Source organism: Heptranchias perlo, chromosome 7 (genome assembly GCF_035084215.1).
Source record: "Heptranchias perlo isolate sHepPer1 chromosome 7, sHepPer1.hap1, whole genome shotgun sequence".
Taxonomy (NCBI): domain Eukaryota; kingdom Metazoa; phylum Chordata; class Chondrichthyes; order Hexanchiformes; family Hexanchidae; genus Heptranchias; species Heptranchias perlo.
Genome location: NC_090331.1, coordinates 57,598,959 through 57,616,999, shown reverse-complemented (window position 1 = coordinate 57,616,999; position 18,041 = coordinate 57,598,959). Strand labels below are relative to the sequence as shown.

The following is an 18,041-nucleotide window of genomic DNA, read 5'->3' as shown; positions in this document are numbered from 1 at the left end:
TACCTTTCTATTAACACTTCAAAATGGGAGAGTGCATGTTAACGTAAGGATCTTCTCAGTTCACAGAGATGTCTATTGTACTATTCACATCATTTCCAGCTTGGTTCAGTTGGTAGCCCTTTTGCCCAAGGGTCAGAAGGTTTTGGGTTCAAGCCTTACTCTGGGATTTGTGCACACATGCTGATTTAGTAGCTTAGTATTAAGAGTGTCTGGCATTGTCTAAGGTGGCGTCCTTTGGATGTTAAACCATTCCCAGTCACCCTGTTCTGGTGGTGCAGATGGATGTTGAATATCCCAGAGCACTGCCTGAAGAGGATGGAGAGTGGCCAAATATTCCTTCCTCAACCAATAGTGCTTAAGGACAGACTAACTGGTTATTAATCTTGTGGCTGTTTGTGGGGATGTTGCTGATGCAGAATGGCTGTTCGCCTATGTAATAGTCGTTGCACTTCAAAGTGATTCCTATAATATTTAATATTAACTTATTCCCAACCAAGAGCATCCTTTTTATGCGCGTATTTTTCAAGCAACCAAATTAACACAATACATCTGCTATGCTGTCGTGGTCATGATTGTGCCAAGTTGTATAATCTTTTACGCAATGAATACCTTGTTTTCATATATATGAATAATTTGTGAAAAGTATTATAGATGTGTTTGCATATTAGTGTCACAGATGATTCGATCACCAACAGAATTCTGAACCACTAAATTGCAGCTAACTCAGTGCTCCAATAGATGGTTTAGCTTTGCCCCCGCCAGGCCCCAGTGCATATTTTTGGACTTGGCACTCAACCAAGACATTCATTTTTGGTGTGTAGCTACCATTTTCTAGGGCAGTCTAACGGTGATCAGTTTATGTCTGCGTGGTTTTTTAAAAAAGTATAATCCATGCAGGGTTACACATCCTTTTAACTTGTCGTCCCCCACTATGCTTCCTCCTTCAGGAAGGCTTGGATGGTTTGTTCTGTGCCTTTGGTATGGTCTTTATCATATTTTGTGATAGGCATGCTGGTTATACATTTTCTATGTAACAGGATTGATCAGCGCTCCATCTAAATTGAAGTGGCTCCATTTATCAAAATGAAGGATAATCACGTCAAACATTGTGAAAATTGAAATTGTGACTCTGGCTGCCAGCCTGTACAGTTACCATATTAATAGGCCAGGTGGTGAGCTTTTCAGAAGTGTAATGTATCATTTTTGACATGACCCTTTATCATATGTGAAGATTAAAATGATTATATAATAATATTCAGATAAGGACCACGCGGTTAGGTCAAGAAAAATAAGTTTGATAATCTTGCATTTCTGCTGTCTGATTGGCCTTGCCAGCATGATTCACCAATGCACTGCATTATGGAGGAGCATGATGCAGGTTCACTGACTCAGATCCTCACATCGCAAGTTCCCAGAGGCTAGTGGGATTCTGAAAGCTCCTCTTTTTGCTCGAGGTGGTGGGAAATCCAAGAGCACTCACGTGCTTCCAAGGAGCTGGTTGCAGATTAGCACAAATATTGTGACTTGGTTGGTTGCTTGCTAAACCTGTTGGCTGATGAATGGATGTACAGTATGAGAGAAAACTCTTGGGGAGAGAAGTATTGAAACCTACAAATAATTTTATACAGTCCATGTTGCCTAACACAAGTATTGGTATTGAACAACAGTAAAGCTTCTAACCTGCAGTAGATGGAAGTATCCATGAATATCATAAGATAAAATACTCTGGGTGCTGATATAAATTTTAAAAACTATGTGCACAAATGCTTTATCGAAAGAAATGTTCAAGCTGAATTTTTAAAATGCACTGAAATCCATTTATGGAAATTTCTGGTTAAGGAAATCAAAATGAAAAAAAAATCATTTCTATAGGTTGTATGGGTTTTTTTTTCTGTTTAAGGGAATTTGTTAAACTAATTAAGATTACATACAAATAAATAGTGGCCCTAGGAGAGAAAAGGCATTCAGAACTAACTTACTCGATGCAGGCTTCTGTGAGGGGGATCAAGAGGAGAAAAGAGTATTTCATGAATCAGTCAATTTTATACTGAGAATGGGAATCAGCCAACACCATGTTGGCTGACTTCTCCAAATGATAACTCAGCCTCAATGGAGTTCATAGTATTCTGGTAACTTATAAGAAAATCACTTGGAATGATCAAGGTTTTAAACTGTTTACTACAACATGTTTCTATCGAAAAGGCACTAAAAGGTTGCTTTTCACTCATCTGGAATAAAACTGAAATTCTAAACTAGAACGTAAGTGGTTTTGTTGAACTAGAAACCAAATAAGACCAGACTGTATAATTCAATATTTCATCTGACAAGGACTAACACAAACAACTAGAACTTAATCAAAGCTGTTATCCAAGATAGCAGACTTCAGGGGATTGGGGGCCCAAATATCCTGGCCCAGAGCACTTTCCTTAAGAGGACTGTACTGTACTTAAGTTTAAATCTACATATGAAGTCTAGCATATGGTGAACACTTCAAGTCCACAAACTCTTACCCAAAAATCATGACATAAGTAATATTTTTGTCAATATTTACAATGTAATCTATGCAAACATTTCCATAGGAATTCTAATAAAATTGTCAAGTTACCTGTGATAATTTTCGGTCATGCCACGAAATGATGCTGTGGAGCCTTCTCTCCCCTCACCCAGTGACTGAACCTCTACTGTCCACACCTGAACACCTATTTCTCAGCTTCTGAGTTTGGAAACATCAACTGTAGGTTTTTTTTTTAAAAAGTAAAAATTTGTGCCTGCAAAAGACTGTCCTTCAAAAGATTTTGTGCCTTCCCAGAGCACTGTTTAAATGTTAATGTCTTCCCTTTTCCCCAATTCCTTCCTGGCCCACCCCTGAAAATGTAGGTTAATGTTTTGGGGGTTGGGGGGGGTCTTTCAGCAGAGCAGCTACTAGCTATTTTTATAAAAGTCAGCTAACTGGTTTAATAGGTTGTGAATAGATTTTAATATTGGAAGAGGTGAAAAGTACTGGATATCAATCATCTTTTAAACTGGGTTGGCAATTAAACAACAAGGGGTGAGTAAAATGGAGGCAGAATAATAACTCCAATTTGCACAATTTTTTTAAGCACAAAATACAAAAAGATTATTTTCACTGAAATTGGAATTCACCTGCTTGTTCCTCATTACAACTCACATGACTTGATGGAGCCACCAGATTATGTGCACCCTCTTCCCTTTGCAGTACCTGATTACCACTTGACAGTTCTTCACATAAACGTAGCGGAAATCAAACTCTACAGTGGTGAATCAAGCTCGTGTCACACCATTCTCACCACGCGTAGGCATTCCTGTTTGGTGTTTTGCCATTTCCTATGCTTTTTTTCTTCATTTGCTTTCCACAATGAAATGAATTCCATTTTTTTTAAAGGGTTAAAACTGATTTCCTTTCTCTTCACAGAAAGAACTATGCAACATGATTCTGGATTGTTGTGCACAACAGAGAACATATGAGAAATTTTTTGGCCTCTTGGCTGGGGTGAGTTATTCATTGTAAATATCTGTATTATCGTTTCTGTGATTTGCTTATCAGATTTGCTAAGAATTGAAGCTGGTTAGGGATACTGTTAAAATAGGCAAGAATGTTCAGGAGTTCTAACTGTAATTGCTCTCTAAGAATGTGATATTCAGCTTTTCAGTACATAAGCATTAATGGTTTTAAATATCTGCCCTTGAATATAATCTTTAGTGCATTGATTTTGTTGAATGGCAGATTGCACACTTCACGTTGCTCTCTTTGCGTTTCAATATCCTTGCAGCGCTTTTGCATGTTGAAGAAGGACTATATGGAGGCTTTCGAAGGAATCTGCAAGGAGCAATATGAAACTATACATCGCTTAGAAACAAATAAACTACGCAATGTAGCCAAGATGTTTGCACATCTCTTGTACACAGATTCAATTCCATGGAGTGTAAGTCATAGTCAATGGCAGCGCTGCATATATTTGTGTTTTCTTTTAGGAACTCTGTTTCTCAGCTATTTATGATGTTTTTCTGAAATTATAAACATTGTGACCCAATGAATATTTCAGGTTGAGTCAGGCAGAAAAACTTGTACCCTTTTTATCTCAGAATTTGAACTTTTGATAAGAGTAGTGGGGAAAATGCCTGGTTTTGTTGCTACATGTTGTGGTTACTGAATTATAATTTTAGTTTTGCGAATGAATTTTCAGGAATTAGTGAGCTTTAATTGTTTATATATTAAAATGTCAGAGTACATTATGGTTATGTGGTGCTATCAGCTATTGTGTTGCTTATGTCCTAGTCCTTCAGGCTATGTTACCTATTTGAATAGACTGAACTATGTCAGAACAACATTCTTCATCACAGCTGCTATTCTGGAGTGTTTCATTTTTTAATTGAGTCTGTCCTAAATTTTAAAGAACTTTTCTTTAAGAAATTACATGCAGTTGAGTCTCACCTATGGTGAATTATACGTTACGTAGAATTACATAGAAATTACAACACAAAAATGGGCTATTTGGCCTAACAACTCTGTCTTGGTGTCTCCTCACAAGCAGTAATCCAAATCCATTGTGCTCTCCCTGTCACATATCCCTTTATCTCCCTTTTTTCAGCCAGCAATCAAACATAGTCTTAAACATTGACATGGTCTGTGCTTCAATCACTAATTCCGATAGAACATAAGAACATAAGAAATAGGAGCAGGAGTAGGCCAATCGGCCCTTCAAGCCTGCTCCGCCATTCAATAAGATCATGGCTGATCTGATCCTAACCTCAAATCTAAATTCATGTCCAATTTCCTGCCCGCTCCCCATTACTGCTAATTCCCTTTACTTCTAGGAAACTGTCTATTTCTGTTTTAAATTTATTCAATGATATAGCTTCCACAGCTTCCTGGGGCAGCAAATTCCACAGACCCACTACCCTCTGAGTGAAGAAGTTTCTCCTCATCTCAGTTTTGAAAGAGCAGCCCCTTATTCTAAGATTATGCCCCCGAGTTCTAGTTTCACCCATCCTTGGGAACATCCTCACCGCATCCACCCGATCAAGCCCCTTCACAATCTTATATGTTTCAATAAGATTTCACGACCCTCTGTGTAAAACTTTTCCTGCTCTTTGTCCTAAATCTCTTGCGTTTAATCTTATATCTACATCCCCTCAATAACTGGAAGCCATCTGTTGCTATATACCCTGTCTCATCACAAAATAGTTTTAAACACATCTGTCAAATAACCCCGGAATTTCCTCCGTTCTAACTAAAACGGCCCCAACTTATGAAGTTGTCTTCGTATTTGTATTTCCTCATGCCAGTCAGCAGCCCAGTGAATCGACACAGTACCCTCTTGATAGCCTCAACATCCAACCTGAAACTCTACACAGTACTCGAACTGTAGTCTTAAAGTTTTATAAAGATTCACCATCTTTATGGTACTTCTCACCATAAAACATTAGTAGTCCATTAGCTTATTTATGGCCTTATCGTTGTACATGGTCTGTGGAAAGTGGGCTTGATGGGAAGGATGACTATTTATTTCTTACACGTTAATTCAGATGCTTGAAAAAAATTCCTGTGGTGACTGGGTGGCATGGTGTGTGAATACACAGTCCTTTCACCTCTGGCAAACTTTAAACTACTTTAAAGTTTAATAGTTTCTCGCAAGTTATTTCATTACAGAATTTTTACATTTAAAAATAAGTGACTGCCCTTTAATGGGTGGATTTAAGATGCAGCACTTTTTGTGATTATGGTCTTGAAAAGAGGAGCACTGAAAAGTCCAGCTGGCCACCTGTTCGTAGTCTATTATGAGTAACAGATATTTTATAATAACCTTAAGTATCATTTTAAGATTTTTTACTTTTGAACATTTATATAATTACTAGAGGATGCAGTTTTAGAATTTTTTAGAAGTTAGTTAATTTAAGCATTACATTAAAGGTTAAGTTTCAGTCCAGTTTCCCTGCCTTTCTATAGGTACTTGATTGTATCCATTTAAGTGAAGAAACAACGACATCTTCTAGCAGAATCTTTGTGAAGATTCTTTTTCAAGAGCTTTGTGAATATATGGGGCTTCCCAAGCTAAATCAAAGGCTACAGGACATGTAAGTGTAAACTGGGTTGCATGACAGTTTATTTTCATGATAGTTGAATCCTTGGTATAATTACCAAAACCAAGCAACTGACTCCAAAATTTACATTTGTATTTATCTATTTTCAATTGAGATGTCATGCGATAACATCCACTGTTTATCAGACAACAACAATGTGCCTGTTGATTTCAAAAGCAGACCATTGTGAAATAGAACTCATCTTTAGAGAACCAATAATTGAATTTCCCATATTCTTGAAATATACTTGAAACAGTTCTCTTGGTTTTATTTCTGTTCAAACTAAAATTTCTGCAAATACTTCCAAAAGGTTTAATTACTGCATTTGTTTCAGTTGATTGCAAAATTATGTGATAGCTTATTTTAGTTTTGTCCTGGCAAAGTTTAGGTATAGAAATAGTAATAATTTGTATTTTTGGTATTAGTATATTTTTGGTCAGTTTATGATTATTGTTGCAGTAGTTCAGCTGAAGTGTTCTATGAAATAAGTGTGTGAATCTGATTCGGGTCCCCTCCACCAGAATTTAGGTTGGGATTGTCTGTACTCAATTCACATATAACTTTTACAGCTAACAGAGGAGAGACTTCCATATATAGCATGCATTTTCTTCGTCTTGAAAGAGCAGGAAAGTCTGTGGTAATAATGTTTCAAGTACTCAATCATTTTGGTTGAGAATTTTTTTTTAAAACAGATTTTTAAATAAAAACATAGTCTCTTACCAATACAGAGACCCTTGAGTCAAGTCTCTTTACTGCTTGGCCACTCCAGAGATATCACAGAAGTAATCCTGTGTGTCCTGGAACACCTCCATGGTAAACAGCAAGGGTAGTGACTTCACACGATTCTGAGTGTTGCTCTGGAGTCACCCAATCCTTGGGATACCTGCATCCCAACCGAAAGAGTTGCATGGTGTTATAGGGTCACAGAACTCCAGAACAGTGCCCACTAAGGAAGCACATAAAACACTCTGATACTTGTTTGACTCCCAAGGATTCTATAAATGCTGTATTTTGAAGTACACTATTTAAATACAGAAGGACTTGCAGTGGGTCATATCTCTGTTAAGATGCCAACAAACCTCCGTTAGAATGATTAACATTTCCCCTTGGGTAGAAAAGATGTTCAAACTTTTCTAAGACTGTATTAAATATATCATGTATTGGATTGAAACAAAATTACATTTGAAGTATTTATAGAAAACTTAAAATTAAACACCTGTTGCCTATCTCCATTTATGTCATTGGGCTGATTATAGCTGACTTGGCAAAATCAAAAACAAATAAGAAATAAATGAAATTTGATTTAATTGAATATTTATCACAACTTATTTGTGTGAATACTACTTTGAAATGAAAGGTATAATTTTATTATCTGTATTGTAACTTTGGAACAGCAAAAGCATTGACGCAACTTGTATAATTTGAGATTATATTGTGTTAAAGTTTGCAATTCTTCAAAATATGACATTGGTTTTTAAGAGGTTTTTTTATAAATGTTTTTTGCAGGACGCTACAGCCTTTCTTTGAAGGTCTCTTTCCCAGGGATAATCCACGCAATACTCGATTTGCTATCAATTTCTTTACCTCCATTGGTCTTGGAGGACTAACGTATGTATACTTTCATATTTTTGTTTTCTTCACAATACTTAATTCATTTTGTAATTGGTTCCAATAATACTGGTTATATTTTTCCAATTCAGAGATGAATTGCGAGAACATTTGAAAAATGCACCAAAAATAATAATGACCCAGCGGCAAGATGTTGAATCATCAGATTCTTCTTCATCATCCTCTTCCTCCAATGATTCGGATTCAGATTCTTCCTCTGATTCAGGTTCTGATAGTAGCAGTAGCAGCAGTAGTGGCAGTGATAGCAGTTCTGGATCATCCAGTGACAGTGACTCCTCGTCCTCCAGCAGCAGCAGCGGCTCAGGTACGTTATTGTCCAGTGTCCCGTACTTCCATGTATACACACACACTTCAGAACTTTTCTTTCTGCCCCATGCATCTCGTCACCATTGAGAACACACATAAGCAACTTTTTTTCAGGCCTCTGCTAACATTGCTGTTGAATTCATCCCTAGAAGATGTATGAAAACAGTCTGTGAGGAAGTTCCTGATTTTTGCTGTGGACATTCCCTAGTGATAGAGCATTTCTCTTTTTAGCTTCCCCTTTCCTCCTCTCTTTGGGAAAGTGCAACTATAATGGGAAACCCACAGTATTGTAGACGTAAGGAAAAATCCATATCCTTTCATTCAATAATCAATTTTACCAAATAGTAGCACGGTTGTTGAGAAACAATAATATAAATTTGATCAAAAGCAAAATACTGCAGAGCTGGAAATCTGAAATCAAAACGGAAAATGCTGGAAATACTCAGCAAGTCAGGCAGCATCTGTGGAGAAAGGAACAGTTAACGTTTCAGGTTGATGACCTTCCATCTGAACTGACCTATTTGGATGTTGTTTATGGTATTTTATTGGTTATACGTTGGGCAGATTTTTCATTTAGTGCAGTAAACTGAAGACCTCCTAAGGTCTCATTTGGAATCAGAATGCCAATATACAAATGACAAGCATATGAGTAGATACTGCTTTTGGCCTTGTTTGAATTAACCTTTCCATGTAATCCTGTTTGTCCATCTATAGTACTGAGAACAGGTGTTGAACACAGCAGGTAACTTTGACAGTTGCATTAAATGGTTTTGACATTTTTTTCAGTTCAGAGGCGCATTAACAATTTGAATCACGAACAGGTTTTCATAAGCTTTAGAGAAATTGTTAATGCATGTGCACTACAGTGTTTGCAACGTTGCAGTGTTCACCCCTCTTCTGAGTCGAAACAACAACTTGCATTTATATAGCACCTTTAATGTAACAAAAGTCCCAGTTATTTTATTTAACTTTTTTCCAAATGTACATAAATGTAATTTTAAGAAATGATATAAAAGTAAAGTGAACTAATGCCAACTTTAATGAAGCATTTTCATTCGCCTCATGTAATACTTTTGGATAGACAAATAGCTATAGTTTAACTGAGCCATTAAAATACTGAACAGCAAAGTAGGAAAAATTCAATGGATGTCACTTCAACCAAGAGATGTTAAATGGACAACTGCAGGTCTGTGGAGCTGTTTGCTATGACCAGAACAGACAGGTCCTTAACGACCAAGTGATTTTTGTAACCTATCAAGATGAGCATGGATGGGCTGTTTTAATATTATGTTTTATTTTTGTTCACTGAATCAAGAAACATAAAAAATAGGAGCAGGAGTAGGCCATTTGGCCCTCCAAGCCTCCTCCGCCATTCAAAATGATCATGGCTGATCCTCTATCTCATTACCATATTCACGCGCTCTCCTCATATCCCTTGATGCCTTTTGTGTCTAGAAATCTATCCAGCTCCCTCCTAAATGTATTCAGTGACTTGGCCTCCACAGCCTTCTGTGCTAGAGAATTCCACAGGTTCACCACCCTCTGAGTGAAGAAGTTTCTCCTCATCTCAGTCCTAAATATCCTACCCCGTATCCTGAGTCTGTGACCCCTCGTTCTGGACCCCCAGCCAGGGGAAACAACCTCCCTGCATCCAGTCTGTCTTGCCCTGTCAAATTGTTATATATTTCAATGAGATCCCCTCTCATTCTTCTAAATTCGAGTGAATAAAGGCCGAGTCAACCCAATCTCTGCTCATACAACAGTCCTGCCATCCCAGGAATCAGTCTGGTGAACCTTCGCTGCACTCCTTCCTACCAAAGTGGATAACTTCACATTTATCCACATTATACTGCATCTGCCATGTATTTGCCCACTCACTCAACTTGTCTAAATCTCCTTGAAGCCTCTTTGCATCCTCCTCACATCTCACGATCCCACCTAATTTTGTGTCATCAACAAACTTGGAAATATTACATTTGGTTCCCTCATCCAAATCATTGATATATGTTGTGAATAGCTGGGGCCCAAGCACTGATCCCTGCGGTACCCCACCTTGAAAAAGACCCATTTATTCCTACTCTCTGTTTCCTGTCTGTTAATCAATTTTCAATCCATGCCAGTATATTCCCACCAATACCATGTGCTTTAATTTTGCACACCAACCTCTTACGTGGGACTTTATCAAAGGCCTTCTGAAAATCCAAATAAACCACATCCACTGGTTCTCCCTTATCTATTCTACCAGTTACATCCTCAAAAAAAACTCCAGTAGGTTTGTCAAACACGATTTCCCTTTCATAAATCCATGTTGACTTAGTCTAATTCTGCTGATATTTTCTAAGTGTCATGTTATCACATCCTTTATAATAGACTCTAGCATTTTCCCTACTACTGATGTTAAGGCTAACTGGTCTGTAGTTCCCTGTTTTCTCCCTCCTTTTTTAAATAGTGGGGTTACATTTGCCACCCTCCAATCTGTAGGAACTGTTCCATAATCTATAGAATTTTGGAAGATGACAATCAATGCATTCACTATTTCCATGGCTACCTCTTTTAGTACTCTGGGATGCAGATTATCAGGCCCTGGGGATTTATCGGCTTTCAGTCCCATTAATTTCTCCTGCACTATTTTTTTTTACTAATACTAATTTCCTTTAATTCCTCCTTCTCACTAGTCCCTTGGTTCCCTAGCATTTCTGTGAAGTTATTTGTGTCCTCTTTCGTGAAGACCGAACCAAAGTATTTTATTAATTGCTCTGCCATTTCTTTGTTCCCCATTATAAATTCTCCCGTTTCTGACCGTAAGGGACCTACATCTGTCTTCACTAATCTTTTTCTTTTTACATCCTTGTAGAAGTTTTTACAGTCCACCTTTATGTTCCTTTCAAGTTTACTCTTATACTCTATTTTTCCCCTTTTAATCAATCTCTTGGTCCTCTTTTGCTGAATTCTGAACTGCTCCTAATCCTCATGCTTGCTACTTTTTCTGGCAACTTTATATGACTCTTCTTTGGATCGAATACTATCCTTTAATTTCTTTTGTTCACCATAACCAATCATATTGGTTTTCTAATGTACCCTTGAATTGATGATCCCAATTTTCTTCTGAATTGCTTAAACAGGTACTGGAGAGGATAATTTACCATTAAGACAGCTAAATTTCTTTTCAGATATGTGGCTGATTTTTATATTTAATATTTAGGTACATGTATTAGTAAGAATTTAACTGAATAATGATAAAATGGAACAAGTAAATGTGCCCCAAGAGAGACAACATTATTCTCGACTGATAAATTCCATCCACATTTGGTGTGATGAAATTGAAGCAAAACAGATTGAAAACTCATTAAATACTGATAAATTTCGGGATTAAATAGGCACTCAGGATATGGAGGAAGCAGTGCTAAATTTGTACGTGCACACACAAGGAGATTATCTAATGATTCTGAATAGCTGCAAGCAATCTGTCCAAACTGCTGTTCATATCTGCTATCTTAACAAAGCTAAGCCATTGGGAGAATACTATTGTAGAAGATGATTTTATTTCTTGCTTCCACAAATACACATAATTAACATGCAAGTTATTGTTCATGCATCTAAGTTGCATTTTATCCCAGGTTTTAGACTATATAAGGGGACTGAGTGTTTCAGCTGAAAGGCTCTATTGTAGCTTTTTTTTCTAGTCATGTTCGAGAGATCCATATTTCTTTCACTTTGCTTTGGCTGGCATTGTAAAATCCAGATTTAAGGCTTTGGAAGGTCCATTGCAATGATGTCTCCAAGATGTTAATACAAGATTTGTTATTTCTCCAGTTACAGGATGATGAAATGGAAATAATTTGTTATTGCATGTTCAGTTGTGGTGTCCTAGTTATTTCTTCTGTTAATTTTAATTGGAATTGTGATTAAAATGATAGACTAACGATTGGTGGTAATTCTGTTAATTTGCATATTCTGTAACAATTCGATACTAAATGCCAACTCCTAACACAAGTTTGTACAATTAATGTAATTTAACTTTTAAGAATTTTGCAACACCAGTTCCATTTGAAACCCTGTGTAGATCTATCCATATCTTTAACGGTAAATCAGCCTTTATTTGTGAAAAGATAGCCAACAAGAAAAATTGAAAACCTAAACATTTATGGTTATTGAGTAGATACTCATTTTTACTTCACAGATGATTTAAATTCAAAGAGCAAGAAGGTACAGAACAAAAAGAAAGGGCGAGATCAAGAAAAGCTGGACAGTAGAAAACAACCAAATGAGAGAGAGCGATCGAGAAAAGAGCAAGAAAGCAGGTACCGAGGTAGCAGTGAGGAGCAGGAAAGAAAACTGGATAGAAATAGTAGCAGAATGTACAGGCAATCTGGAGAGAGGAGAGATGAATCATCCAGGTATGATAGAGAGGAGACACATGAACGAGATCGGAAACGCAGTGATAGGGACAAGGAACGCAACAGAAACAGAGACTTAACAGATAAAAATGCTGAATACAGAAAAGATGATACAAGGAACCACTCTCGCTCTGAAAATGATAGAAACAGCTCCAGGAGCAAAGATGGTAATGATCACTACAGTCGAAGAAGGGAGAAGTCAAAATCCAGAGAGAAAAGTCACAAAGAAATGAGTTCGAGAAACAGTGAGGAGGACCGCCCAAAAAATGGTGTAGATAAGCGATCTGGAAAGCATGACCGCCCGGAAAGCAGACATTCAGAGCGTTCTAAGGATTACAGAAAGGATGAAGACCAGTGCAGAGAAAGCTCCCCAAGAAGACACTGAACAACATTTACAGTGCTGTTATTTGGAAAAACTGCATTGCCAAAGCTCTTGGGGCTGTAGAAATGCCACAACTAAAGGAGAAGGAACCACGTCTTGCATAGAACTGCTGATCTGTACGTAGTTTCCACTGGAACCTTACAAACTGCTATTTCCAGTTGTCATCTTTTGTAATTAACAAAATCTGCATTTAAAACAAATTGAGAAAATACCTTCAAGCAATTCTTCCTTTTGGACAAATCTGAAGGGTGTGCAGATTTATTTTGTGGACAGTGATATCTTTGATAATACATTTATAGAGGATTTGACATTCTCTTGTTTCATGTAAATGTTTTGTTTGTCAACTCAAATAAAAATCGTGCAGATATGTCACTTCTTTGAAGGATTTTATCAAGTACCAATATAGTTTAGTTTGTACCACATTTTGGCTTTAGTAAGGTCTGTTTTACTTTAACATTAACAAGTCAGGTTAAAAATCAATGTTCAACAAATAGACCCCTGACTTTAAGTTGTTACATAGTTTCTTGATTTTAAAAAAAAGTACCATAATTAAATTAATGGTTTAAATATAATAGGAAGCATGCATCACATTAATTTGAGATATATAGAATGAAAATTTATATCTACATTAAAATTTGCTATCCTCAGTCTATATGTATAATAGAATTGCAAATTAATACTTCAAAGTGCCTTTTCTGAAGTATTGGTGATTAGCATTGACTGGTGTGTAATAAGTATGGGCAGGTTGTTCTGGTCAATATAAGCCAGTTTAATACTCTAACACTACATTACAGCTTAAACTTAAGGTATTAATAATACTTCAGGACTGCAACTGTGAAATGCAATCCAGCTCATTTTATTCTTCCGCTGGAAAGTTTACTGCTTAGTTTTACTTGTACAAATTTCAAATTTGCAGCATGTTCAGAACAGCGCTGTGGAAACCAAAATGTTCCCGTTAATTCTGTGATTTTTATTAACCTAACACTATGAAAACTATCTCTTGGCATTGATATGTCATTAGTTCCCAAGATTTTAAGCCATAACATATGCTGGATGCTTTGCAGTAGGTAAAAGGTCGGTGTGCAATTGACTTTAGCTCATTGTCGTTGAACTACCTAATACTGAATCTATAGATTGACAATTGTGAAATGTTATATAAGATCTAGTTGTGGAGATAATATTAGGTTTATGACCAGTCTAATTGGCAATATTCAAATAGTTAAGTATGTGTGATTGAAATTGCCAAAATATAATGTTACAATAATTGATTTGTTGCACTTCGCTCATCTAAAAAAAAATTGTTTTCTGGATGTGGGTGGTGCTGGCAAGGCTATATTTATTGCTCACCCCTAGTAAATCTGAGGAAGTGATGGTGAGGGCATTCTGCTTGAACCACTGCAGTCCTTGCACTGATGGTGTTAAGTAGGCAGTTCCGGAATATTGAACCAGCATCAATGAAGGAATGGCAGTATACGTCCAAGTCAGGATGGTGTGTGACTCGAGGAGAACTTGGAGGCAATGGTGTTCCCATAACCTTGCTGCTGCTGTTTTTTTCGGTTATAAAAGTCAGAGCTGTGTGGTGGTGTTGAAGTGGTGGTGTTGAAGTAAGTTTGGCGAGTTTCTGCAGTATATCTTATAGATTCTATCTGTTTCTTAGAGCCACAGCACGCAGGGGTGGAGATTGAGTTCAGTGGCTGAGATGCTGATCAAGCAGTCTGCTTTGCCCAAGATGGTGTTGAGCTTCTTGACTGTTGTTGCAGCTGCACTCATCCAGATGAGTGGCAAGTAAACCATCACACTCCTGATGAGCCTTGTTAATGGTGGAGAGACATTGAGTGGTCAGGAAGTGAGCCACTCATTGCAGAATATCAGTCTCTACCCTGCCATGTGTTAATATGGCTGGTCCAGTTAAGCATCTGGTCATTGGTGAGCTCTAAGATGTTGATGCTGTGAGATCTGGCAATGAGGTACCTTTGCAGGTCAAAGGAAGGTGGTTCTGCCTTTATTTGTTGGAGATGGTCATTGGCTGGCACTTAAGTGGCACGTTTTTATCTTCCATGTGTCAGCCCAAATCTGGATATTGTCCAGGTCCTGTTGCAAGCTGGCATGGGGTTCTTCATTGCCAGAAGAGTTTAGAATGGAGCTGAACATTGTAGAATTATCAGCAAACAGCCCTAGTCTTAACCTAATGATAGAGGAAAGACCATTGATGATGGTTGGCCTCAAAAAGCCATGGCATTTTTCCTGTGTGTCTTCTAAAGGGTTTTCCCATTGACTTTAGTTTTACTAGGACTCCTGGATGTCATACTTAAGTGGAATGTTACCCTAATGTCAAGGGTATCTTGTCTTTCCTCTCGTGTCTGTGTTTGGAACAAGGCTGTGATTCGGTCTGGGTTGAGTGATTCCGGTGGAACCTGAACTGAGCGTCATTAAGTAGGTGTTGCTTGATAGCACTATTAATGACTCCTTCCATCACTTTGCTGATGGTTGGGAGGAGGGTCATGAGGAAATAATTGGCCAGGTTAGATTTATCCTGCTTTTTTTGGAAAAGATACCTGGGCAGTTTTCTACATTGTTGGTAAATAAATGCCTGTGTAATAGCTGTTCTGGAATAGCATGGTTAGGTGGCTAGGTAGTTCTGGTGCGCAGTTCTTCAGCATTATAGCTGATATGTTATCAGGGCCCATAGCTGTCGCTGTGTCCAGTATACTCGGCTACTTCTTAAAGTGACATCTTTGATGGTGGGGCCTTGTGGAGTAGGATCATCCACTCAGCAATTGCAAACACTCGAGCCTTATCTCTTGCACTCATGTACTAGGCTATGCTGTTTTTCAGGATGGGCATGCTCGTGAAGCAACCTCCTGTTCGTTGCCTGACTGTCCAACATCATTTTAACACCGGCTGTGGCGAGGTTACAGAACTTTGCTCTGGTCCATTGGTTGCGGACTCACTTGCCTCTGATAGCCTGCTGCTTTAGGTGTTTAACATGCAGGTTGCCCTGTTTTGTAGCTTCACGAGGTTGGTGTCTCATTCTAAAGTATGCCTGAGGCTGCTCCTGACATGCCCTTCTACACTCTATATTGAACCAGGTTCAATCTCCTTGATGGAGAAGTAAAGGATAAGCCAGGCCATAACGTAACAGATTGTGGTGGTGTACAACTCTGCTGCTGCTGATGGCTCAGTGTTTCTTGGATGTCCAGTTTTGAAATGTTAGATTTGTCTTTGCTCTGTCTCACTTACCATGGTCTTAGTGCCACACTACATGAGGGAAGGTGTCCTCAATGTGAAAACAAAACTTCGTCGTCTTTAGGACTGTGCAGTGGTCACTCCTATCAGTGCTGTCGTCAATAAATTTGTCTGTGACAGGTATGTTGGCGAGTAAAGGTCAAAAAGGTTATTCTGTTGTGTTGGTTCTCTCTCCACCTGATGCACTCTAGCAGCGATCAAAGGTAGCCTTGTATATAAATGAAGTGGCACTAGTGTCTTTGAAGGCTTCAACACCAACCTCACAAGTTAGATATCCAATAGACCTCTAGGCAATAGTGCTCAAAGAATTGCATACATAGCTGCCTCCAACATCTTTGGATCCATGTGCAGTCTGAGCTCTCAACTAACCTATTCAGGCCAGCATTTGTTTGTATTGGTCTGCTTGAACCATCTCTGGCTTAAGGAAAAGTATGTGGCTAGGGTTTGATTTCAAATGACACTTTTGAACAACAGCATACACTAGGCTCGGATTGCTCAGTTTTTGTTACCTTTGGTGTTTCGGATGCTTCCCGCAATATAAATGCAACGTAATCAGAACAGCAGTTGCCTTGCCATATTGCAGAATCGCTTCCATTGGCTGTGTCATTACAATGAATGCCTATAAAGTTCAAACTCATTCTAAACCAAGGGTGTCAAACATAGAATACATGGAACAGTTTCATGCGGACAGTGCTGTGCTGTGCTTAGGGTTGCAGAATCTCCCGGACACCGCTTCTAACAACCCGAGAGAACAGCACCTTTTAAATTTCGTGCCACAGCAGCGTCCACCCCCTGCTGCCACAGAGAGCCAATCCCCACTCAGCAGTGACCGGAAACTGAACCAGCTGGTGGAGGGGAGAGAGAAACAGTACGGGAAGGGGCTGGGCTGAGTGGTAATGAAAGAGGGTGACCAGAGACTTGGGAGTAGGAAATTGGGACTCGGGAGTGGGGTGCTAGAAGACTGGGACTCTGGGCAGGGGCAGGGTGACGAGGACTGGGGGTCGATGAGCGGGTGATGTGGGAGAAAAGGAGACTGGCGAATAGGGGTCAGGAGATGGTTCAGTGGGGACATGGACTGGGAAATGGGAGCTCAGGGGAGAGGGAGACAAGGGAATGGAGGAAGTGGTAGACTAGGAAATGGACGGGAGATTGTAGCTCGGGTGGAGGAAGAACAGGAAATGGGTCGGGCATATTGGGACTTGGGCGGGGATGGGGAGAGAGAAATGGGGTGGGTTGGATGTGGGGCCCAGCATTTCCTGCAGAGTTGGGAGCAACAGCAACATGTTGAGTGGGAGCGGTTCTGAGAGGAGCATCCAGTAAAGGGGTGAGTGAAACCTTGGGGCTTCGTTGTGGGTAAATAGTGAAAGATTGTTTCCATTGGTGGGCGAATGGAGAACATTGGTAAGGAGGCTGCACACCCTGATTTTTATATTGCAAGCTCCAATACATGGAGTGAGATGTAGGAGGGCAGGCAGCGGCCCAGGGTAGTACTGTGGAGGTGGGAGGAACATTCCTGCTCCTCCATGCTACATAGAAGGGGATGTATTTTTTTAAAAAAACTTTCCCTCCTATTACTTCAACGGCCTTCAGCGGTCCATTTAAGTACCGCTGTTTCGGCCGCTGTCGTACTGAAAAAAACAAGTCTGAGCTTGCATGTGATTGGCAAAAGATCCAAAGACATGAGGAAAAGCTTTCTTACACAGTGAGTGGTTGTGATCTGGAATGCACTGCCTGCAGGGGTGGTGGAGGCAGATTCAGTCACAGCTTTCAAAAGGGAATTGGATAAGTACTTGAAGGAAAAAAATTTGCAAGCCTACGGGGAAAGGGCGGGGGCATGGGACTAGCTGGATTGCTCTTGCAGAGAGCCGGCATGGACTCGATGGGCCAAATCGCTGCCTCCTGTGCTACAACCATTCTATGATTATATGGCACATACTCCACCTAGTTTTTTACGTATTTTGCAGAAGGGTCCTGAAGCA

General features: G+C 39.1%; 1 protein-coding gene across 2 annotated transcripts in view; it reads left to right on the top strand.

Moving 5' to 3' along the window:
- Positions 1-13,183, top strand: part of cwc22 (CWC22 spliceosome associated protein homolog) — a 99,793-nt gene extending 86,610 nt beyond the window's left edge. For both annotated transcript variants that reach the window (XM_067987660.1, XM_067987659.1), the window contains exons 16-21: positions 3,434-3,511; positions 3,792-3,944; positions 5,969-6,096; positions 7,609-7,710; positions 7,803-8,035; positions 12,218-13,183. In XM_067987660.1, the coding sequence (XP_067843761.1) occupies positions 3,434-3,511; positions 3,792-3,944; positions 5,969-6,096; positions 7,609-7,710; positions 7,803-8,035; positions 12,218-12,819 (1,296 nt within the window). In that variant the 3' untranslated portion in view covers positions 12,820-13,183. The remainder of the gene's footprint in view (positions 1-3,433; positions 3,512-3,791; positions 3,945-5,968; positions 6,097-7,608; positions 7,711-7,802; positions 8,036-12,217) is intronic.
- Positions 13,184-18,041: the final 4,858 nt, after the last annotated feature.